The sequence below is a fragment of the Phyllostomus discolor genome, chromosome 10, assembly GCF_004126475.2.
Source record: "Phyllostomus discolor isolate MPI-MPIP mPhyDis1 chromosome 10, mPhyDis1.pri.v3, whole genome shotgun sequence".
NCBI classification, from domain to species: domain Eukaryota; kingdom Metazoa; phylum Chordata; class Mammalia; order Chiroptera; family Phyllostomidae; genus Phyllostomus; species Phyllostomus discolor.
In genome coordinates, this window is record NC_040912.2 from 91,096,712 (window position 1) to 91,115,511 (window position 18,800).

An 18,800-nucleotide genomic window follows, 5' to 3' on the forward strand; every position below is an offset into this window, starting at 1 on the left:
AATAGTTTCTTTCTTATTTTTTTTTTTGACAAGGAAGATAGAAGTTTCTTTCTTTCTTATACAAGATAAGTATGGAGATAGGCACCTCAGGACTGATATACTAGCTCCATGGTGTCAGTAACTGAGGCTATTTTATCTGCTCCATCATTTTGGTACTGGTCTCACTTCTCAAGGTGACATTATGGGTCAAAATGGCTATTAATGCTCCAGCCATTGCATCTATATTCCAAGCAATAGAAAAAAAGGAGTTTTCTTGTCCCCTTTTAAAAGACTTCCCCAAAATCCCCACAACATTTTCCTTTATATCTCATTGGCAAAAATTTAGTCCCATGACCATACTTGTTGCAAGGGAAGCTGGGAAATATAATCTTTTTAAAAATATATTTTATTGATTATGCTATTACAGTTCTCCCATTTCCCCCCCCCTTCACTCCCCTCCACCCTGCACACCCTCTCCTACCTACATTCCCCCACTTTAGTTCACGTCCATGTGTCATTCTTGTAAGTTCTTTTGCTTCTACATTTTCCCATAGTATTCTTGCCCTCCCCCTGTCTATTTTCTACCTACCATCTATGCTACTTATTCCCTGTACCTTTTCCCCCTCTCTCCTCCTCCCACTCCCCTGTTGCTAGCTCTCCATGTGATCTCTATTTCTGTGGTTCTGTTCCTGTTCTAGTTGTTTGCTTACTCTGGTTTTGCTTTAGGTGTGGTTGTTAATAATTGTGAGTTTGCTGTCATTTTACTATGCATGTTTTTTTATCTTCTTTTTCTTAGATAGGTCCCTTTAACATTTCTTATAATAAGGGCTTGGTGATGAGGAACTCCTTTAACTGGACCTTATCTGAGAAGCACTTTATCTGCCCTTTCATTCTAAATAAAAGTTTTGCTGGATAGAGCAATCTGGGATGTAGGTCCTTGCCTTTCATGACTTGGAATACTCCTTTCCAGCCCCTTCTTGCCTGCAGGATTTCTTTGAGAAATCAGCTGACAGTCTGATGGGAACTCCTTTGTAGGTTACTGTCCCCTTATCTCTTGCTGCTTCTAGGATTCTCTCCTTCATTTTACGTTGACTAATGTAATTATGATGTGCCTTGGTGTGTTCCTCCTTGGGTCCAATTTCTTTGGGACTCCCTGAGCTTCCTGGACTTCCTGGAAGTCTATTTCCTTTGCCAGATCGGGGAAGTTCTCCTTTATTATTTGTCCAAATAAGTTTTCCAATTGTTGCTCTTCCTCTTCCCCTTCTGATACCCCTATAATTTGGATGTTGGAACGATTAAAGATGTCCCAGAGGTTCCTAAGCCTCTCCTCATTTTTTTGAATTCTTCTTTCTTCATTCTTTTCTGTTTGGTTGTTTCTTTCTTCCTTCTGGTCCACTCCATTGATTTGAGTCCCAGTTTCCTTCCCATCATTATTGGTTCCCTGTACATTTTCCTTTATTTCACTTAGCATAGCCTTCATGTTTTCATCTAATTTGTGACCAAATTCAACCAATTCTGTGAGCATCCTGATCACCAGTGCTTTCAACTGTGCATCTGATAGGCTGGCTAGCTCCTCATCGCTTAGTTGTATTTGTTGTGGAGCTTTGATCTGTTCTTTCGTTTGGGCCTTTTTTTTTTTGGTCATGACCTGCCTGTTAGTAGTGAGGGGGCAGAGCCTTAGGTGTTCACCAGGGTGGGGCACCCCAGTCTGTGGGTTGTGACACTGTCTGTGGGGGAGGGGCCCAGGAGGCAACAATGGCGCTTGCTCCACTCTCTGCCAGGTTTCACTCACTTTCTCCACTTCTCACAAGAAAATTGGGCCCTTCTGCTGCTGATTCCCATGTGGGTGCGTTTATGTACATTCTGGGACCCTGTAGGTCTCTCCAACGAACTCTCCCGTGAGGATGGGAGTCTCTCCCAGCACCTCAATCCCCACAGGTGTTTTCAATCGGTGTTTTGCGGCTTTATTTTCCCGCACTGGAGCCTAGGTTGCCTGGTCTGTCTCACTCCCCAGTTTTGCCTGGTTTATCTGCATGCAAATGTAGGACTGCACAGTCCTCAGCTGCCTTGCGTGCCGTGCCCATCCACAATCCGCTGCCTTGCTGGGTCCGCCTGCTGCTGCCTTGTGCACCTGCCGTCCGCCAGCCACCTGTTTTTTTGCTGCCACTCACTCCACCGGGCCGCACAACTCCACCCCTCCTACCAGTTTTGATGAATGTGTTTACTTTAACTCCTTGGTTGTCGGACTTCCATGCAGCTCAATTTTCAGTCAGTGCTGGTTGTTGTTGTTTTTTGTTTCTAAATTTTTGTTGTCCTTATTTTGGTTGTTGGAGGAGGCACAGTGTGTCTACCTACACCTCCATCTTGGCCAGAAGTCCAAGTAATAGTTTCTTTACTTACCACTTTGTACCAAGTGCCTTGTGACCATGAGGCCCCCACCCTTGGGAGAGCTGGGGAAACTTGGCTCAGGGAACATGTCCGCAGCTCAGACAGCCCCAAGTTTGTTGCTCATAGAGGGACTTTCTGAGGTGCCCCTGCGGTGCTTCCCTCTGAGCTCTCAGTCATGTGCCCTCTGTCCATCGTGTCGGAGTCACACACACCTGCAAGTCAGTTCCCTCGCTGGCCCCACATGAACAGCAGGTATGGAGCTTTCCGTAGCCAGTGGCTTTGTCACTGCAGATTTTGGAAGACACAGAGAGGGATCCCCCAGGGAGCACTGGGCATTACTGCACCAAGATGATGGTTTTCCTTCTAGAAGGAGGAAGGGCTTATCCTACCACCCAGCAGACAGAGACACGTCATAAATTATCCCCTCTCAGAAAGGTAAAGGAGGTGGTCTCTTTCGGGATGTGAAACCATCTTTTCTTATTATTACTTCTACTTTTCCAAAATAGAAACCAGACTGTCCTCTCTCCCTTTTGGCCAGTGGTGACCAGACCTGACCTGCACTGCGGTCCCTTGGTTCATTCTCCGGGCAGACCACCAAAGTTCCCTCTGGGCATGTTACAACCAGGACATGATGGTACAACATGGAAATGTGCTTTGGAATCTTCTAGAAATTATTCTGGAGGAAGTTCCCAGGAGAGAAGGGATAGATTTCAATTACTGTCATCCATACAATTAAAGGGACCTTATCTGTAACCAGGAAACCCCCACAGGTCTTGGAAACCTTGGTTACATGTAGTTTCTACAGGCAGCTAATGAAGGAATCAAGAAGAATGTGGTTTCTGATGGGTGGAGGGGCTAAGAACTGGGAGAGGCCTCTTGGGGGTAGACAGGTCAAGCTCCAAAATCATCTTGAACTTTTACCAAAAAGTGAAATCCATCCCTGTGCTGTTTGAAGAAGTAGTAGTGACCTTTCCTAAGGTGACAGATTTCTGGTTTTGTACAAATATGAGACAAGAGTAAAGTTTTATTGTAGTAACAGTAAGCAAACAATTCAGGGGGTTGGACAGCAGTGTGGAGACACCCTCCCAGCAGGGAGTCAGCAGGGTGTGGGGACATGGAGGTGCGGTGGCAACAGCTGGCTTCCCAAGAAAAGGAGAGGACTAGTCATTCAGCAACATGTTGACATTGAGGCTGGTCACAGAGTTTCTACATGAACATCTGAATACTCCAAACGATGCTCTCTTGCCTGTTCAATCTGTATCTTTTGTCCTTTCTGCCATTGTACTTCACTGAGTTCTGAGATCTGTTTTTCAGATAAATCTTTGTACTTCAGTGGGCCAATGATAAGGAACAATTTCAGTCCTTCCATAAAAATGTAATTCAACAAGTTCATGTTCATCAAGAAAGAATTCTATAAGCATCTCTATCTATAGATTACTTCATGCGAAGAATTGATTTCACTAACCACATGGGTAAAATAATCCTTGAGGTTGTAAAGGCAAAAATAAGGAGTATAAGCCACAGATGGAGATTATCTGACAATGTCCAAAGAATCTGGAGGAGAAAGGGTTACTAGGGATAAACAGAGCAAGCTTGGGGTCACCGACTTTGTCCTCCTCCATTCCTTTCTGTGTGTCTGAGAAAGAGTTCAGGTCACAGGGGGCATCCGTACATTCTGCTGTGGAGTTTTACAGATTTGGCATGTGTCCCTCCCCTGTGAAACTAATCAAACGTCCACCAATGGCCAACAGTGAACTTTCCCACCTTCCCTAGTCCTGAGAGCCTGAGGAAAACAAGCAGGGAGCTCTGACTTTGGGGAATGAGTTCTGTGGGGAAGGGGCCCCTAAAAATGTGCAGGAAATATAGACAGATTTTCATTTGTCTTTTGGAGAATTTGAACAGCCTTGTAAGACGTAGGCCAGCATTTTTCAAAGCTCCCATGATGATGTCAAGTATCTTATTCTGACGCTCCACTTCACCCCTGGCATTTCGTTGTCTGGAAACATACTGCTTTTCCCTCTCTGCCAACTCCCTCTCCATTTCTGCCTTTCTCTTTTCCCGCTCCAGGCTATCCTCCAGGTTTCTGATTTTCTCCTCACACTCCTTTCTTATCCGCTTCTTCTCCCTCTCCAGCTCAGCTCTGCACTGCTCCTCTACCACTTGTATGTGTTTCTGAACTGACTCCTCAGCCCTTTGGTACATCTCGTTAGTGCAGAATCCCCCCTCGTTCTCCATCACCATGTGCTGGACCAGGTCCAGCAGCTGTGCCCTCTGGGCCTCCTGCTCAGCCCCTGTTGCCTTATTGTTGAACAAACAGTGGTGATCCTTGAAGTCCTTTATCAGATCCTGAATGAACCCTGGGATTCCCTTTATGTAATCACAGAATGCCACACCATCCAAGTCATCCTTCCGGGTGAATAAGAGAATCATGAATCTCCTAGCTGTGGGACCAAACATCGTCAGCACCTTCTCCACGGCCTGTTGCTGTTCCCTTGTGTACCGGCCCAGTGGGACCGCCAGGAGCAGCGCATGAGGCCCTGGGGATGTCAGGAGGATGCAACGAGCAATCTCCTTCTGTGTGTCAGCATCTGGCACCTCGGTGTCGAAAAGGCCAGGTGTGTCCACGACCACAATTTCTCTCCCAGTCCAGGTGTTACTCCCTTTCTCACAGAACTTGGTGATGGATTTTGCTGCGATGGTGGAATGAAACGCTTTCTTCCCAAGGATGCTGTTCCCTGTGGCACTTTTTCTGGCTCCGGTCTTACCCACTAAGACTAGTCTCAGTTGTGACTCTCTGGGGTCTTGGTTTCCAAGCCCCGGAACATCAGGAAACAAAAGCCACAGTCTTAGATTGACCTCCAGCATTTCCCCTGCAGGACCCCACTAACCATATGGGTAAAATAATACCCCACCTACTGGTGCCTGTCTCTGTTGCGTGCTCTTCTCCTGTCTCCTAAGCCACCCCTGTACCCACAGGAACTCTGAGGAAGCTCTTGGGCTCCATGTGCCTGCTATAGGACGTGGGGAATCCCGGGCATGTCTCTAGAGTCCCTTGGGCTGCTCACTCTGACCTTTAGCAGCTTAGGGCCCATGGAGGTGGGCGCCCAAGGGTGTAAGTGAGAACTCAGAGCCAGTGTAAGGAGTAGCTGTCCCTCCTAAGCCAAGGCAGGAAGTGATGACACAGAAGCTGACTGTGGGACGTCACAGCAGATGCTCTCACTCACACATCACATTCACAAGGGAAGTTTTCTTCTTCCTGTGAAGAAGCCAGGGACGGGGGTGATTCAGGCCCTCCCACTTTGCAGGGCAAACAGGGCACCTGGGAAGAAAGAAGGAGTGTTCCTCTACATGTCACACACACAGTCCTCCCATCAGGGACTGTGACCCACAGAATCACCAAACACCTTACTTCAAGTTACAACTTGGTGTACAAATTTAATGAAGTTTTCTGATTTTAAATTAACACGTTGAAAGCTTATATCCAGAAAGTATACATAGTTCTCTGGAGTTAATGTAAAACCACTTAAACTTAAATAATAATAATAACAACTACAATAACAACTCATACACATTAGCATCAGTAGAACTACACTTTCTTAGTCTCACTTGCTTAGGTGCACCCACCTCCTAGAAAACTTGGAGGTTCATAACAGAGCAGCATAGCCTACCAACCGAACGATGTTTTCAACATAACTCCATCAAGTTACACACCAGATCATCTGCATAGCACTTTCCCTACTTCTGTTTAGTAGATCTCTGCTTCTCTCTTTAATGGGTCTCACAGTGGAAGCTTCAGGATTTGGTGAGCACAGCCTGGGACCAGGCAAGACGACTGACAACCTCACTTAAGGGCCGGTTTTCTCAAGATAAAACACCATCCAGTGCAGTCCTTGTGTGAGACAGAGGCCTACAGAAGGACCCTGTACCACAGCCACTGTCTCTGCTCAGAGTCTGTGCCCACACAGTCACACTGATGACATTAGAGACATGAGCGATGACTGCATTTCCCTTTCAGAGACATCATCACTGTCACCAAGGCCCTCACACCAAAAGTCCAGGAATCTCCCTTGATCCCTCTCTTCCCTTTGCTTTCCAGATCCAACCCACAGGCATGTTCTATTGCCTCCATCCACAATCTGAGTGCTTCTCTCCATGTAGAAGACCATCATACCAGCCCAACCTACATCACCATCCATGCCTCAGCTGTCCCCTGACTAGACTCTTTATCTCCAGTATGCCCCCTTCTGTCTGTTCTGTAACAAGAATGATTTTTTAAATATCCATCAAACAGAGGAGAGATTTGGCAGAACCCCCATCTCTGGCTCCCACAAGATCAGTAGTGATTCCCCATGTTCCACACACTCTGTGGGGAAGCCGTTGCTAATCCAGGGAGTAACCAAACCTCCCCTGGGGGCGAGTTTCCCACATTTGATAACCAGCATCCTGGGATGAGAAGGTAAGTTTCCAGAAGCTGAGAACACAGGACACAGGATGGCTACCAACAAGGGGAATGTGGGTGGGAAGTGAGAGCACTGTCCCGTTAGCACCACAGTGGAAGACTCCACCTAGGGACACCCTGAGGGCATCAATCATCACCACACAGGGAGTGGGAAAATCCTGGGAGGTGAAACAAAAGGCCACCACAGGCCAGCTCCACCCTGGAGCAGTTTGCTAATGCTGAGGGCACATGGCGATCTAGGTGACAGAGTGCTGCTGTGGCCATGGATGTTCCCATCTGGAACACATGCCTCCTTGGGATGTGGATCTATAGCTCTATCTGTGAATGCTGAGTCCATTTCCCACCCCTTCAATCTGGGTGGGTTGCATGACTTGTTCTGGACAAGAGATCAACAGAAGCATGATCCCAGCGTGGGTCCTCAAAGTGTGGACGTGCGTGGCTGACTGTCTCCTTCTGCCCTGCAGAGCCCTGCAGCTGCCTTGGGAAGAGACTGGACTCACCTAATGGGTGATGAGCAACACAGGCCCACTTATGCCTGTCACCCTGGCATGCCTGAGAGCTTGCTGACTACCAGACACATCCATGGGTCTACCCAGTCCCAAATTATTCAGTTTCTGGATCTTGAGAGCATCATGCTAGATGAAATAAGTCACATGAAGAAAAGACAAGAGCCATAGGAATCCACTCACATGTGGGATATAAAATAGGAAGCCACAGGTGAAAAAACAAAACAAACTCATGGACACAGTCAGCAGTGTAGGGGTGACCAGAAGGAAAGGGAGGTGGGGGGGGTGGTGAACAGGGTAAAGGGGTCAAACGTGTGGTGATGGGAGGAGACAAGGCTTTGGGAGGCCAGCACACGATGCAGTATACGGATGGCGGATAATAGGATTGCGCACCTGAACCTTATATAGTGTTATTAACCAAAGTCAGCCCATTACATTTAATTTTAAAAAATGATGATCCAATGCTGTGCTGAACCACTAGCTTACCACTGTTTACATGAGCGAGTCTGGGTCAGAGGATAGGAACCTATCATCTGAATAAATAGGAACCTGAACAAAACTCACCTACTCTCACATTCCTACTTCTCAGCCCTCTCTGGGGCTGAAGAGAGGGGCAGAGAAACACTGGGAGAGGCTACAGCTGTGCTTACTGATGTGCGCTCATGTTGGGAAATAGGAGACAAGAACCCCATCAAGCCTGGATCACTCAGGGCACTGTAACCTCTCTTCCTCTGAGCAGTGACGCCAGGTCAGGAGGGACCAGGGTGAAGAGTCAAAGAAAAAGAAAGAGCAGAGTTGATGGAGACAACATGAGAAGTGGGGTTGGGGGTATTTGGGTCTTGTTCATTTGGGGACTGGCAGACAGGACAGGAGAGCCCCCACCAGGTCCCCTCCTTCAGCCTGACCTGGGGAGCCTGAGTCCCCTCTTACCATGGCTGGTCCAGGGTTCACTGATGCTGGAACTCAAGCTGTGCAGTGGAGCTGCCATTGTCGTGTGAGTTCCTGTGGGTAAGAAACACAACTCATTTCAGGGAAATGGAGAGTAACTGCAAACCGAACCTCCTGCAGCCAGTAGCCCCTGCTTCCCCTAGACTGGCTACTTGACTTCTCCTCCTTCCCACACTTCTGCTCCACTCCCCTGGTCAGTGTCCTTTTTGCTTCCTGCTCTTCCTCTGCACAAACATACAGGCTTCAGGTGCTTCCTCAGCTCGGCTTTGGGTGCCCTTCACCCATCCCCTCAGTAACCTGTTGCTCTGACCTCTATTTGAACATACTCTGTAGCTTAGACCCTCCCCAAAGGTCTGAACTTTCATATCCCTCTCAGCCTCTCCACTGAGCAAGTTCATGGGCATCTCACACAGAACTGGCCACAGGAAACCCTTGACCCCCCTGCTCTCCAGCCACTGCTGCCTTCAGGTCACAGGGATGATCCTGTTCCCCTCCCCCTCCTTCAGTGGATGGCCTCACTTTCAGCCCAGGGATCCTGCAGAGTCCTGGCGTTGTCTACAACACATCTCTCCTCAGTTTTGCTCATCCATCCCATGGACTTGACCTCCAAAATGTGCAGAAGTGTCCCTGCTCCCACCACAGATGAAGGCAGGCCACTGGGATCGGTTTCCCTATCACAGCGCCTAACCAACCCTCTCATCCTCAGTCCTGCTTCACCTCTACAATCAGTTTTTAAAACTAAACTTTGCTTATTTTTCTCTGACATGCCTTCCCCTAACACCGTCACCACCCACAGGACAGCTGCACTGAAGTCCCCTCGCCACTGGCTCTCCCAGTGCTCCCAGGGGTCCCCATGGAGCAGAGATCTCAGCCGGGAGTTCTGCATCTGCTCTCTCTACTCTGCCCTGGTCAGCTGTGAGCTTCATGACAGTGGACCCTCCAGGGCAGTGCCCAGTCTTGTATTCCCTTATGACTGGGACAAACACATTACTGGACACAGAGTTCTTCACAACACATATTGTTAAATAAAAGCATTGATCAAAAGTCCCTCATTGTTGCTTCCTTGATGTCCAGCCTACATCTGAGAAAAAGGTTGCCCTTCCTCATCCATCAATGCTCACTGTCACAGAAGCACCGTGTTACACTGTGAATATTTCATCTCCTCGCTGCCTACACATGTTTGGCAGTGGGGAGAGCTGCTAGAAGAACAGGGAGTGGAGGGGACTTTGCTGTCAGAAGAGCTGGGAGTGGAGCGGACTTTGCTGTTAGCAGAACAGGGAGTGGAGGGGACTTTCCCTGGGACAGACTGACAATGGGAGTTGGGAAGGGCAGGCTCCTCTGATAGGAGCCTTCAAATACACACCTGAAACACAGTTAGATAGAAGACGCTCCTTTGAAAAGAGGACTTCTGTCTTTATCCCTTAGAGCGCGGGAGCAGAAAACACTTCTTGCAAACTGAGAAGAGAAGCCCAGCACTTTGAGAAATCAGCTTTGGCCACAGAGTCACAGTTGGTCCTGGGTGTGGCAACCCTGCTTCTGACGCCTCCCTGCGTCCCTCGCCCACCAGCTGCCCTCAGAGCCCAATCTGCCCGCTCACCCAGCTCCACCCCAGAAAGCTTCAAGTTTATTTATAAATTCTGCAGGAGATGAAAGAAATCATTTATTTGTACAAATACACTCTGAGCAGCAAACCTGTGAGAGTGGCTAATGTGCAGGGCTCAGCCTTTACAGCAGGTCACAGCCCAGAGTCAGTCAGCAGAGACAGGACACAGAAAGCAAGGAGAAACCTGCACTGAGAGCAAGTCTGATGGGAGGTTTAACAGGGATCCCGGGGGAGGGGACTCCGATGCTCCACACCCCACATTTCCCTGGCACTCCCCCCTACACATACACAATCACCCACATTCCTCTACCTGAAAAATCTGCGTCCTGCTCCGGTTTCTGACTTTGAGGGCTGAGCTAAGTGAGTGAGGACTCTGAGGACCAGGAAGAGGAGAGAGGAGGTGGGGGGAGGGGCTGTCCACACTGACTCATGGGAGAGGGCTCTGCACAGAAAGTAGGCTGTACCACAAGCGCCGTGCTGGAGACAGAGAAGGCCGCCCCGTGCTGTCCACAGGGTCAGCCCGGCAGGAGGATGTGACCCGTGTGAGCGTTTGTGCCGTCAGTGCAGGAGCCCTGGTGTGTGAGGCAAAGAGGGACTGACAGGAAGGGAAAGACGAACAGCACTGCAGTCGTGGTGGGGTACTGCAGCCCACTGGCATCAACGACAGATCTTGCAGTCAGAAATCCCACAGGGAAAGAGCAGCCCTCCAGGATGCGCTGGCCCCCATGAATGTAATGCATGTGTCCAGAGCACCTCACCCGGGGGCAACAGAACTCACAGTTTTTCCCAAAGCACATGGAACGTTTTCTTGGACAGCCCACATTTTGGAACTCAAAGCAAGTCTTAATAAGTTTAAGATCATTGCAATCATAACAAAAGTCTTCTCTGACCACCATAGTTTGAAACTAGAGATCAAGAACGGGAAGAAAACACAAGAAAGGCACACAAATACACAGACACTGAATAACGGGCTACTAAAGAATGAATGGGTGAATGATGAGATTAAGGAAGAAATCAAACAACACCTGGAGACAAATGTGGGGGAATGGGTGAAGAGGTGAGGGGATGGAGAGGTACAAATGGGTCCTTACAGAACAGCCATGGGCAGTAGAGGAAATGGAGCAGCCAAAGAACTTGTACGTATGAGCCATGGACATGAACAATGGTGGGGAGATGGCTGTGGGAGTGGGGGTGCTGGGTGGAGGGGGGCAAAGGGGGGAAATTCAGCACAATTGTAAGAGCATATGCATTAATAACAGAAAATATTTAAAAAGAAAAAGGAACAGAATGTATAAAGAACAACTACAACACATTAATAAAAAGACAAATGACCCAATTTAAATTGGAAAATGATGGGAATAAACATTTTTGACCCATAACACACAGCCTGCAGTGAGAACAGAGAGCAGACTGAGTTTCCCATGTGTCTCCACCAGGGGTGCCATCAGCACAACCAGACCTGAGTCTGCTCCTCATGCCCAGCAGTCACCCCTGCCCACCGCACCCTCCCCTCCCAACCTCCCCACCCACTTCTGTGCTGTTCGGGGACATGCTCCCCAGTGTTCCCTGATGTAAACACGTGAGGGGCAGAGACCCAGACTCAGAGCTGAGGGCTCAGATCCGGAGTGGGAGATGATGTAGATTTTCTGCAGCATGGCCAGTTGTTGATTCCAAATCCCGCTTTAGGAAGAGTTTTGGAAAATCAGCATGCTTTTTAGCAGGAAGAAAGAACCTGAGAACAGTTGCTTTAGGCACTCTGTTTTTCTTATTTGTTTATAGATGTAGGGGAGACTGCTCTTTTCAAAGCTGATGTAAGGAGTTCACCTCCCTGGAGTAAGGTGACACCAGCCCTCATATGGAGCCAGGAGACACCCCGGACAGCAGCAGACCTCCACAGATGGGAGCTGGCAGTTTAATGCACAAGGAGCTTACTTACAAGGCTGGTCTTGATTGGTCTCCAAGACAAATGTGTGGTGCACCTGCCAGGTCTGAAGAGTGTATATAGACCCCTCAGCTGGGCTCAGTCACGTGCACCACATAGGAGGTCTCAACAACATGTCACTCTCTCAAGGCCGAGTCCCTGAGGCAGCTCCTGGGTAGTGACAGTGTGAGCTGAATGCTCATTCTCAGGACAAGGACAGGCTGGGGTTTGGGGGCGTAGGGAGCTGGGTCCAGTTTTCAGGTCAACTGGAGGTCACATCCTCCCCATGACCTCCCCAGAGTAACAGACACAGTGGGTTCACTGCTCTGAGTGTGGGAGCCAAAGGGACACCAGCCTTGGTGGAAGAAACAGGTCTCCTTTCACGAGAGACAGTGGGGGACACAGGGGAATGATTTCCGAAGCTCTGCCTCTCCCCGGGGAGGCTCCGCCTTCACCAACACCCACTGTCCTGGCAGTTCCACGCTGAGCCTCTCTTCATAGCTGGCTCACCCATCAGTCCTGTTTCAGGTCGAGATCATCCTGCTTTAGCTCCTCTGCTCAATGCAGCGACATTTTAGCATTTAAGAGGAAGTGCCAGGATGAGATCCTTGTCCCACCTGTCACCAGCACCCCATCACTGATGACTGCCCATACAATAACACATGCCCCCCTTCTTCTTCAGTGGGCCCCAAGAGGGGCAGCAAGGGGCTTCATGACCTCGGAGGTGGCTCATTAGGTGGTTGCTCTCTCAGATGCCCCAGCAACACTGCAGTCCCGTGGGAGAGGAAACACAGGTGAGGACAACAGTCCCCCAAATCAGGGAAAACATTTTACACCCAGAACCCCATGACCCGAAACATTGACTTAGCAACTTCCCTGGGCTGGGGGTCAGATCTCTCAGGGTGTTGACTTGTATCCTCATGTGATTTAGTAAATGTGATACATCAGCACACTGGTCAGGTATGAACGCAGTTTCCTCCTTGGATAATGACAGAGATGTCAGCTGCCAGGAGAAGTGTTTCTGGTGTCAGAAAGCACTGGAGGGAATTTTTCTAGATACAATGATAAAGAGCGGGGTATGTCTGAAAGAGAACCGACTGTGGGTATTGCTGGGATTGAACATTCCCTCTAATGAGGTACTTGGGGGAGAGTCAAGTGCAAGGGTTTCCTACAGGTGGTGGACACAGGGTGTGCAAGTGACAAGGGGCACTGCTCGTAGCAGTGAGGAAATGACCCCTAAGGGGGTGAAGGAGAGCTGGAACCTAGAAAGGGGGCTCATGACAGGAGGTGTGACCTTCTGTTTTAGGTTACAGCAGGTCAGAGATGACCTTGCAGGGAGAGAGAAAGGAGAGCAAGGACTCTGACCTCTCTTTTCTACCCTAAAGAGGCCTCCTGCTCGGACTCCCCACTGGCAAGAGCCCAGCAAGACTCAGAGAGCCAGGGAGCCCGCTGACGTGGACAGACAGGACAGGGGCCTCCAGGTCAGGGCCCCTCTCACTCAGGGCTGTTCTTCCCACAAGTTCACATGCAGCACAGTGTCTGCAGACCAGCTGTAGGCAGGACGCACTTGGCAGGAGCCCCCCAGGTAAGTGCAGCCAACTGCAAAGAGGAAGCTGATGTGGCACTGACCAGTGAGCGCACATGAGCTCTGGCTCCGCCTCCCTTCCCAGAGAGAGAACTTAGGATGTGAGACCCCTGTCTCCTTCACTGGCTGCAAGTAAATAAAACCACCTTGTGGCAGCCACTTCTCAATTTTTTATGATTTTACTTATTTATTTTTAGAGAGGGGAAGGTGGGGGAAACAAAGGGAGAAAAACATCAAAGTGAGAGAAGCACTTCGATCCGTGGCCTCTCACACACAACCCCACCAGGGACAGATCCCAAAATCCAGTCCTGTGCCCTGACCAGGAGTCAAACTTGTCAGAAGACGACCACTCAACCGAGCCACGTCTGTGAGGCCACCGCATCTCGTCCTTGAACAGAACACCCCGAGTGGCACAATCCCTGAGATCAGTAACAATGTGGCCCATGTAGGTCAGACTCCTGGGGCACAGAGCTGGGGTGAGGGGGGCAGAGTGTGGATCTGCAGAGGAAAAGGAAAAATACTTGGCACAGAGTGTATTTTAAAGTTCCAGTCAGGGACATTTCATGTTAGGATGGTCCCTTAAAGAGAAAAGAGAGAAAAACACTACAAGGATTTTTAGCACCTCCCAGACCTCCATGGACCACAGGACCGTCTTGCTGGAGAGGCCTGCTCTTCACTGCCCGCAGGCTCATACACATGGACAGAGAAAATGAGCACCACCAGAGGGGCTGACCCATGGCACACACAGGCTTTTCATTGGATTTTCCTAAATTCAGTTTTTGAACTCTGCACAGCGTGTTCTAGCCTGACTGTGCCCACTCAATCACTCCTTACCCGTGTTGGCACTGTGGGGGTGGGGAACGAGCTGGGAGGATGCTCTGGGGAGCTGTCGCTGCACAACAGACCAGCCCAAAGCTTCGTGGTTTGAAACAGCATCATTTATTCTTCTCATGAATCTACAAACTGGGCGGGATGCAGTGCGGGTGGCCCATCTTTGCTCTCTGCAGCTTCCCCTGAGGTGGCTCTGCTGGCTGCTGGCAAACCCACTACCCTGTGGCCACACCTGCAAGGCTGGCAGGTGGTCTCAGTGGCAGATGGAAGAGCGGGCAAGGGACGGGGCCAGGATTCCAGTCCTCTTCCTGGGGCCTCTCGATGGGCAACATGAGCTTCCTCACAGCACGGGGGCCACCTTCTGAGAGTGTGTACCCCAGAGAGCAAGGCAGCACTGTCCCTGTCTAACTTCAGAAGTCAGTCCAGCCACTACTCATCAAAGCAGTCACAGCATCCATGGAATTTCAAAGACGGGGAACAGAGTTGTCATAACTCAACAGAAAAAGTAACAACACAGAGTAAAAGAAGCAGAGCTGGGATAGAGGGTATTGCTGTAGCCATCCATGGAAAATGCAATCTACCACATTGACAAATCACAGTAAATTAAGAAGAAAAATAAAATTTAGGTCAGTGCCAGAACTTATGCCATATATTTGAAAGCATACCCCAAATCTGTTTGAAAATACCTCTAAGTATATTTTCTTCACCTTCTTCGTGAATAGATTTCATTTTTTTTATATTTCTCCTGTATGAATGCCATTTGTTTATCCATTTCTTGCTTTGATATCTTTCCTTGATCATATTTCTCTTTTACCTGTTTTTCCATAGCGTCTTGTTCAGCAGAGATGTTGTTCAGTGCCTCTTCAACACGTTTCCACGTATCCTTTGTGTACTTGTAGATGGGATCTGAAAAGTGAGCCCCTCCATTCTCCTGCACCATTGCCTCAATCAGCCCCACCAGCTCCTGCACTTGAGCTTCCTTCTCAGCCTTGTCTGCACTTCTGTTGTTGAAGGCACAGCAGCGTAAATTACACTCTGTGATGATGTCTTTTAGGTGCTTGTCTGCCTTTGCTATAAACGTACTGAGATCCTGACCATCCAATTGGTCTTTGCGAGTGAACAAGACGATCATGTGCTTCATGGCAGGCTCCCCAAAGACGGCCTTGATCAAGTCAAGTGTTTTGCGCTCCTCATCTGTGAGGCGACCCAGCTGTACAACCAGGATGATGGCGTGAGGCCCAGGGCTGGAGAGGATGACACATCTAGCAATTTCCTCACAAGTGGTCTTCAGTTTCTCCTCGGTGTCAAAGAGCCCGGGGGTGTCCACAACAAGAAGCTTCCTCCCCTCCCAGGCCCTCTCGTCTTTCTGACATTTCTCGGTAACAGACCCAGAAGCAATTCTAGAATCAAATGCTTTTTTCCCAAGGATGGTGTTTGCCTGTCACACTTTTCCCACTTTTGGTTCTTCCCACCAGAACGATCCTCAGAGTGTTGTCCTGAAGGCCGGCCATGCGGGTTCAAGAGGCTCTGGGTGCAGGTTCCCACAAGACCCTGAGGAGGGGAAGGAGACAGGGAGGGGTCAGCTTAGGCAAGTGAGGACCATTCCACCCGTCTTTTCTCCCTGAAAATTTGTACCAGTCAGTTATTCATACTGATCCCAGTGACAACAGAGAGATGGCACAGGTCAACTACTGGGGAAGAAACAACAGAGTTTCCCCACAGAAGAGCACCAGGGCCAGGCCCCTCCCAGGGGAGCGCACCTGCACCTTTCAGCTCTGCTCTCTCAGTGCTCCCTGAGCTGTCCCTGACCACACACAAAGGAAGGGGAAGTTTCAATTCTTTCTGTGGATCAAGTATAATATTGACCCCAAAGGTTAACCAAGGTTTCACCCATAAATAAAGCTACAGATGTGTCTCATTTGAAAACAGTAATACTAAAATATTAACTAAATTATTAAACACTGAAGAAAATATACACCATAATTAAGTGGGATTTATTTTAGAAACAGTAGGATGGTTCAATATGAAAACTTGCCTGTTACAGCACAACCCATCAATAGATGAAGAAGAAAACTACTCAGACAAGAAAATAAATTTGACCCAATTTGACACTGACTCACATTTAAAGCATTTCACTAAAATGCAATTGATAGATACTTTTCTAAAGTTAACATAATGGATTATAAAGGTCATTTGGATGAAAAAAAATTACTCAGCACTACCACAAAAAGGAATAAGGAGGGAGGACCAGCTCTACCAGGAGTCAAACACGCAGTTTCTGTAATTACAGCCCTACAGGGCTGGTGCTCGAACAGAGAGAACACGGAAACACAAACGGAAAATTCAGAAATAGACCAAAGTATTCATACTGTATCCATTTACATTCCATTTAATTACAGTGCTACCATAGATTACACGAGGCCGCATCTCACATCGGCAGGGAGAGAGGTGGGCAGTAGAGTGACTCTGGGCTCAGGGTGACCACACAGGAGCCAGGGAACTGCCTCACGCCACTCAGGTTCAGTTACCTTCCAGGTTTGCATGGAAAAGTGAGCCCACAGACATAAGAGAAACAACGTGGACAGATTCTTTGTATCCTTGGGGATAGAGGAAATATTCCTAAGATTTGACACAGAGTGAAGAAAAGAATAAGTTTGATTACATAAAAATCTCACAGATAATGTGAGAAAAGGAACACCACAGACAAATTAAAGCAAAAATGTCAAACTGGGGAAAAGCCATTTTCAAGTTACTTCAAGGGGGTGATTTTCCCTGTTACACAAAGAACATCGAAAAGCACAGAAACTAAAGTTCAACAACTTGGTAGAAAATGGAGTCAGAGACGGGAATAAACATTCAGGGAAAAAGTAGTTGAAATGTGCCTTGAATACATCCCAAGACATTAACATACACTCATAATAGAGAAAACTAAATCAAAACACAAAACATAAAATAACTAAATAAGGTAATTTCAAATTAGACAGCTATTTCCGAGGTGAGATGCTGTTTGTCCCCTCCAGGTCTGGCAGAACTGCACACTGTGCTGAGAGTCAGCCGGAGTGGGTGGGGGCTGCAGGTCCTCCCCTGCACGCTGGTGAGGAGGGAACCACAGTCCAACCCCACAGAGCAGAAGCCACAATACCTTGTAGAGTCCACGGGCACCTTCCCTTCTGCTACCAATCCCCCATTTCAGCTTTTATCCCTGAACTACACTGACCAAAATTATAGCAAAAATCATGCATAAAGCTATTTACTGCATCATAATTTGCAACACCAAAACCAAAAACCTATCCAATGTCCACCAGTGGATGATGCATTGAATGAACGAAGGTGCATCCACACCGGGAAGGCCTGGCCGGCTGTGAAAAGGACTGAGAAGTGTCTCCCTGCACCAGAGCGGGGAGACCGCCAGGGTGTTTACCACCAGGGGAAGGAAGTAATGTGGAGTTCACCTACCATCTCTCCAGTAAGGGGGATGTGAACATCATCTATAAACTGTAACAGGTTCAGTATTCATATACATATGAAAAGGCAATAGCAGATTAATCAGAACTAAACCAACACAAAACTTCCTTATACTGGGATGGGAGAGACAGGGTGGGGGGACAGGGATGGATGCTAGAAGCTGGCTGTCTTGGATACACGTAGATTTCATAGGGTTGATCATGAAACCAGGAAGGTAGTTTACCTAATTACACAACAAAAATTATATTTTAAAACACTAAAATCAAGAGTGAATGAAACAAACAAATGTAACTGGAACTTGAGAGGTGGATGAACTGTGTAATGAACTGGCCCGAGAGACTTGGAAATGCGATCATTTCATTGTTCATCTCCATTAAGTTCTATACACACACACACACACACACACACACACACCAAAAACAGAAAACCGAAAAGAAAAATCCCCAAAAATCCAAAACCTGAAAGAAAAAGATCTCCAATTATACTAAAAAATCCTCATCTAGTTGCATGCGTGTGTGTGTGTGTGTGTGTGTGTGTGTGTGTAGTGTGAAGCCCATTGGAAAGGCACAGGGACAGGAATGAGCCAGGTGACAATGGGCCCTCTCCTTGCCCAGCTCCAGCCTTCAGAGGCCATTTCCCACCACAGGTCAGGGCTCTGAGGAGAAAGCACAGATTCCAGGGCCAGGCCGGACATGTGTGCGTGGGTGCCACATGCCCTCGTCAGCCAGAGAGCCCAGGTGTGCTCACCACTCACTAGCATCTCGTCACAGGGACTGGGGGCCACTGCAGGGTCACAGGGACTAAGAATCTAACAGGGCCCAATGGGACAGTTTGAGCATGCATAATAATTCCAGTGAAATGTATGAAGTATGTTGAAATCCATGGGGTCATAGCAATGCCTTCTTCAAAGTGGCCCATCGCTCCCTCGGGCATCTGCTGGAAAGCTTCTCCCTGCTCTACACGTTGACACACAAAGGGGAAGAGTCAGGCGTTCATCTGTGTCTCTCACACACCTGCTCCTTGTGGAGATGAGAGAGAGCTTGAGGGGAGCATTCTTTTCACAGAATTATTCCACCCAATGCAAGAGGAAGGAGTGACAGCATTTGAGTGTCATC

At 48.4% G+C, this 18,800-nt stretch overlaps 4 protein-coding genes and 2 pseudogenes across 4 annotated transcripts in view; 3 read left to right on the forward strand and 3 right to left on the reverse strand.

Annotated features, from left to right (window-relative positions):
• LOC114507421 (GTPase IMAP family member 8) overlaps positions 1 to 18,800 on the forward strand; it is a 772,814-nt gene that overhangs the window by 438,799 nt on the left and 315,215 nt on the right.
• LOC114507465 (GTPase IMAP family member 4-like) overlaps positions 1 to 18,800 on the forward strand; it is a 658,105-nt gene that overhangs the window by 261,793 nt on the left and 377,512 nt on the right. The window lies entirely within an intron of this gene.
• Positions 1 to 18,800, reverse strand: part of LOC114507429 — a 359,625-nt pseudogene that overhangs the window by 239,505 nt on the left and 101,320 nt on the right.
• The window catches only part of LOC114508181 (GTPase IMAP family member 7-like), a 251,484-nt gene that overhangs the window by 60,759 nt on the left and 171,925 nt on the right, over positions 1 to 18,800 (forward strand). The window lies entirely within an intron of this gene.
• LOC114507443 (GTPase IMAP family member 4-like) lies at positions 3,482 to 8,392 on the reverse strand. Its single transcript, XM_028525261.2, has 2 exons — positions 8,264 to 8,392; positions 3,482 to 5,184 (listed from the first exon to the last, which is right to left on the reverse strand). The coding sequence occupies exons 1-2, from the start codon at positions 8,318 to 8,320 to the stop codon at positions 4,090 to 4,092; spliced, it is 1,152 nt and encodes a 383-aa protein (XP_028381062.1). The 5' UTR covers positions 8,321 to 8,392; the 3' UTR covers positions 3,482 to 4,089.
• LOC114507444 overlaps positions 14,309 to 18,800 on the reverse strand; it is a 113,430-nt pseudogene continuing 108,938 nt past the window's right edge.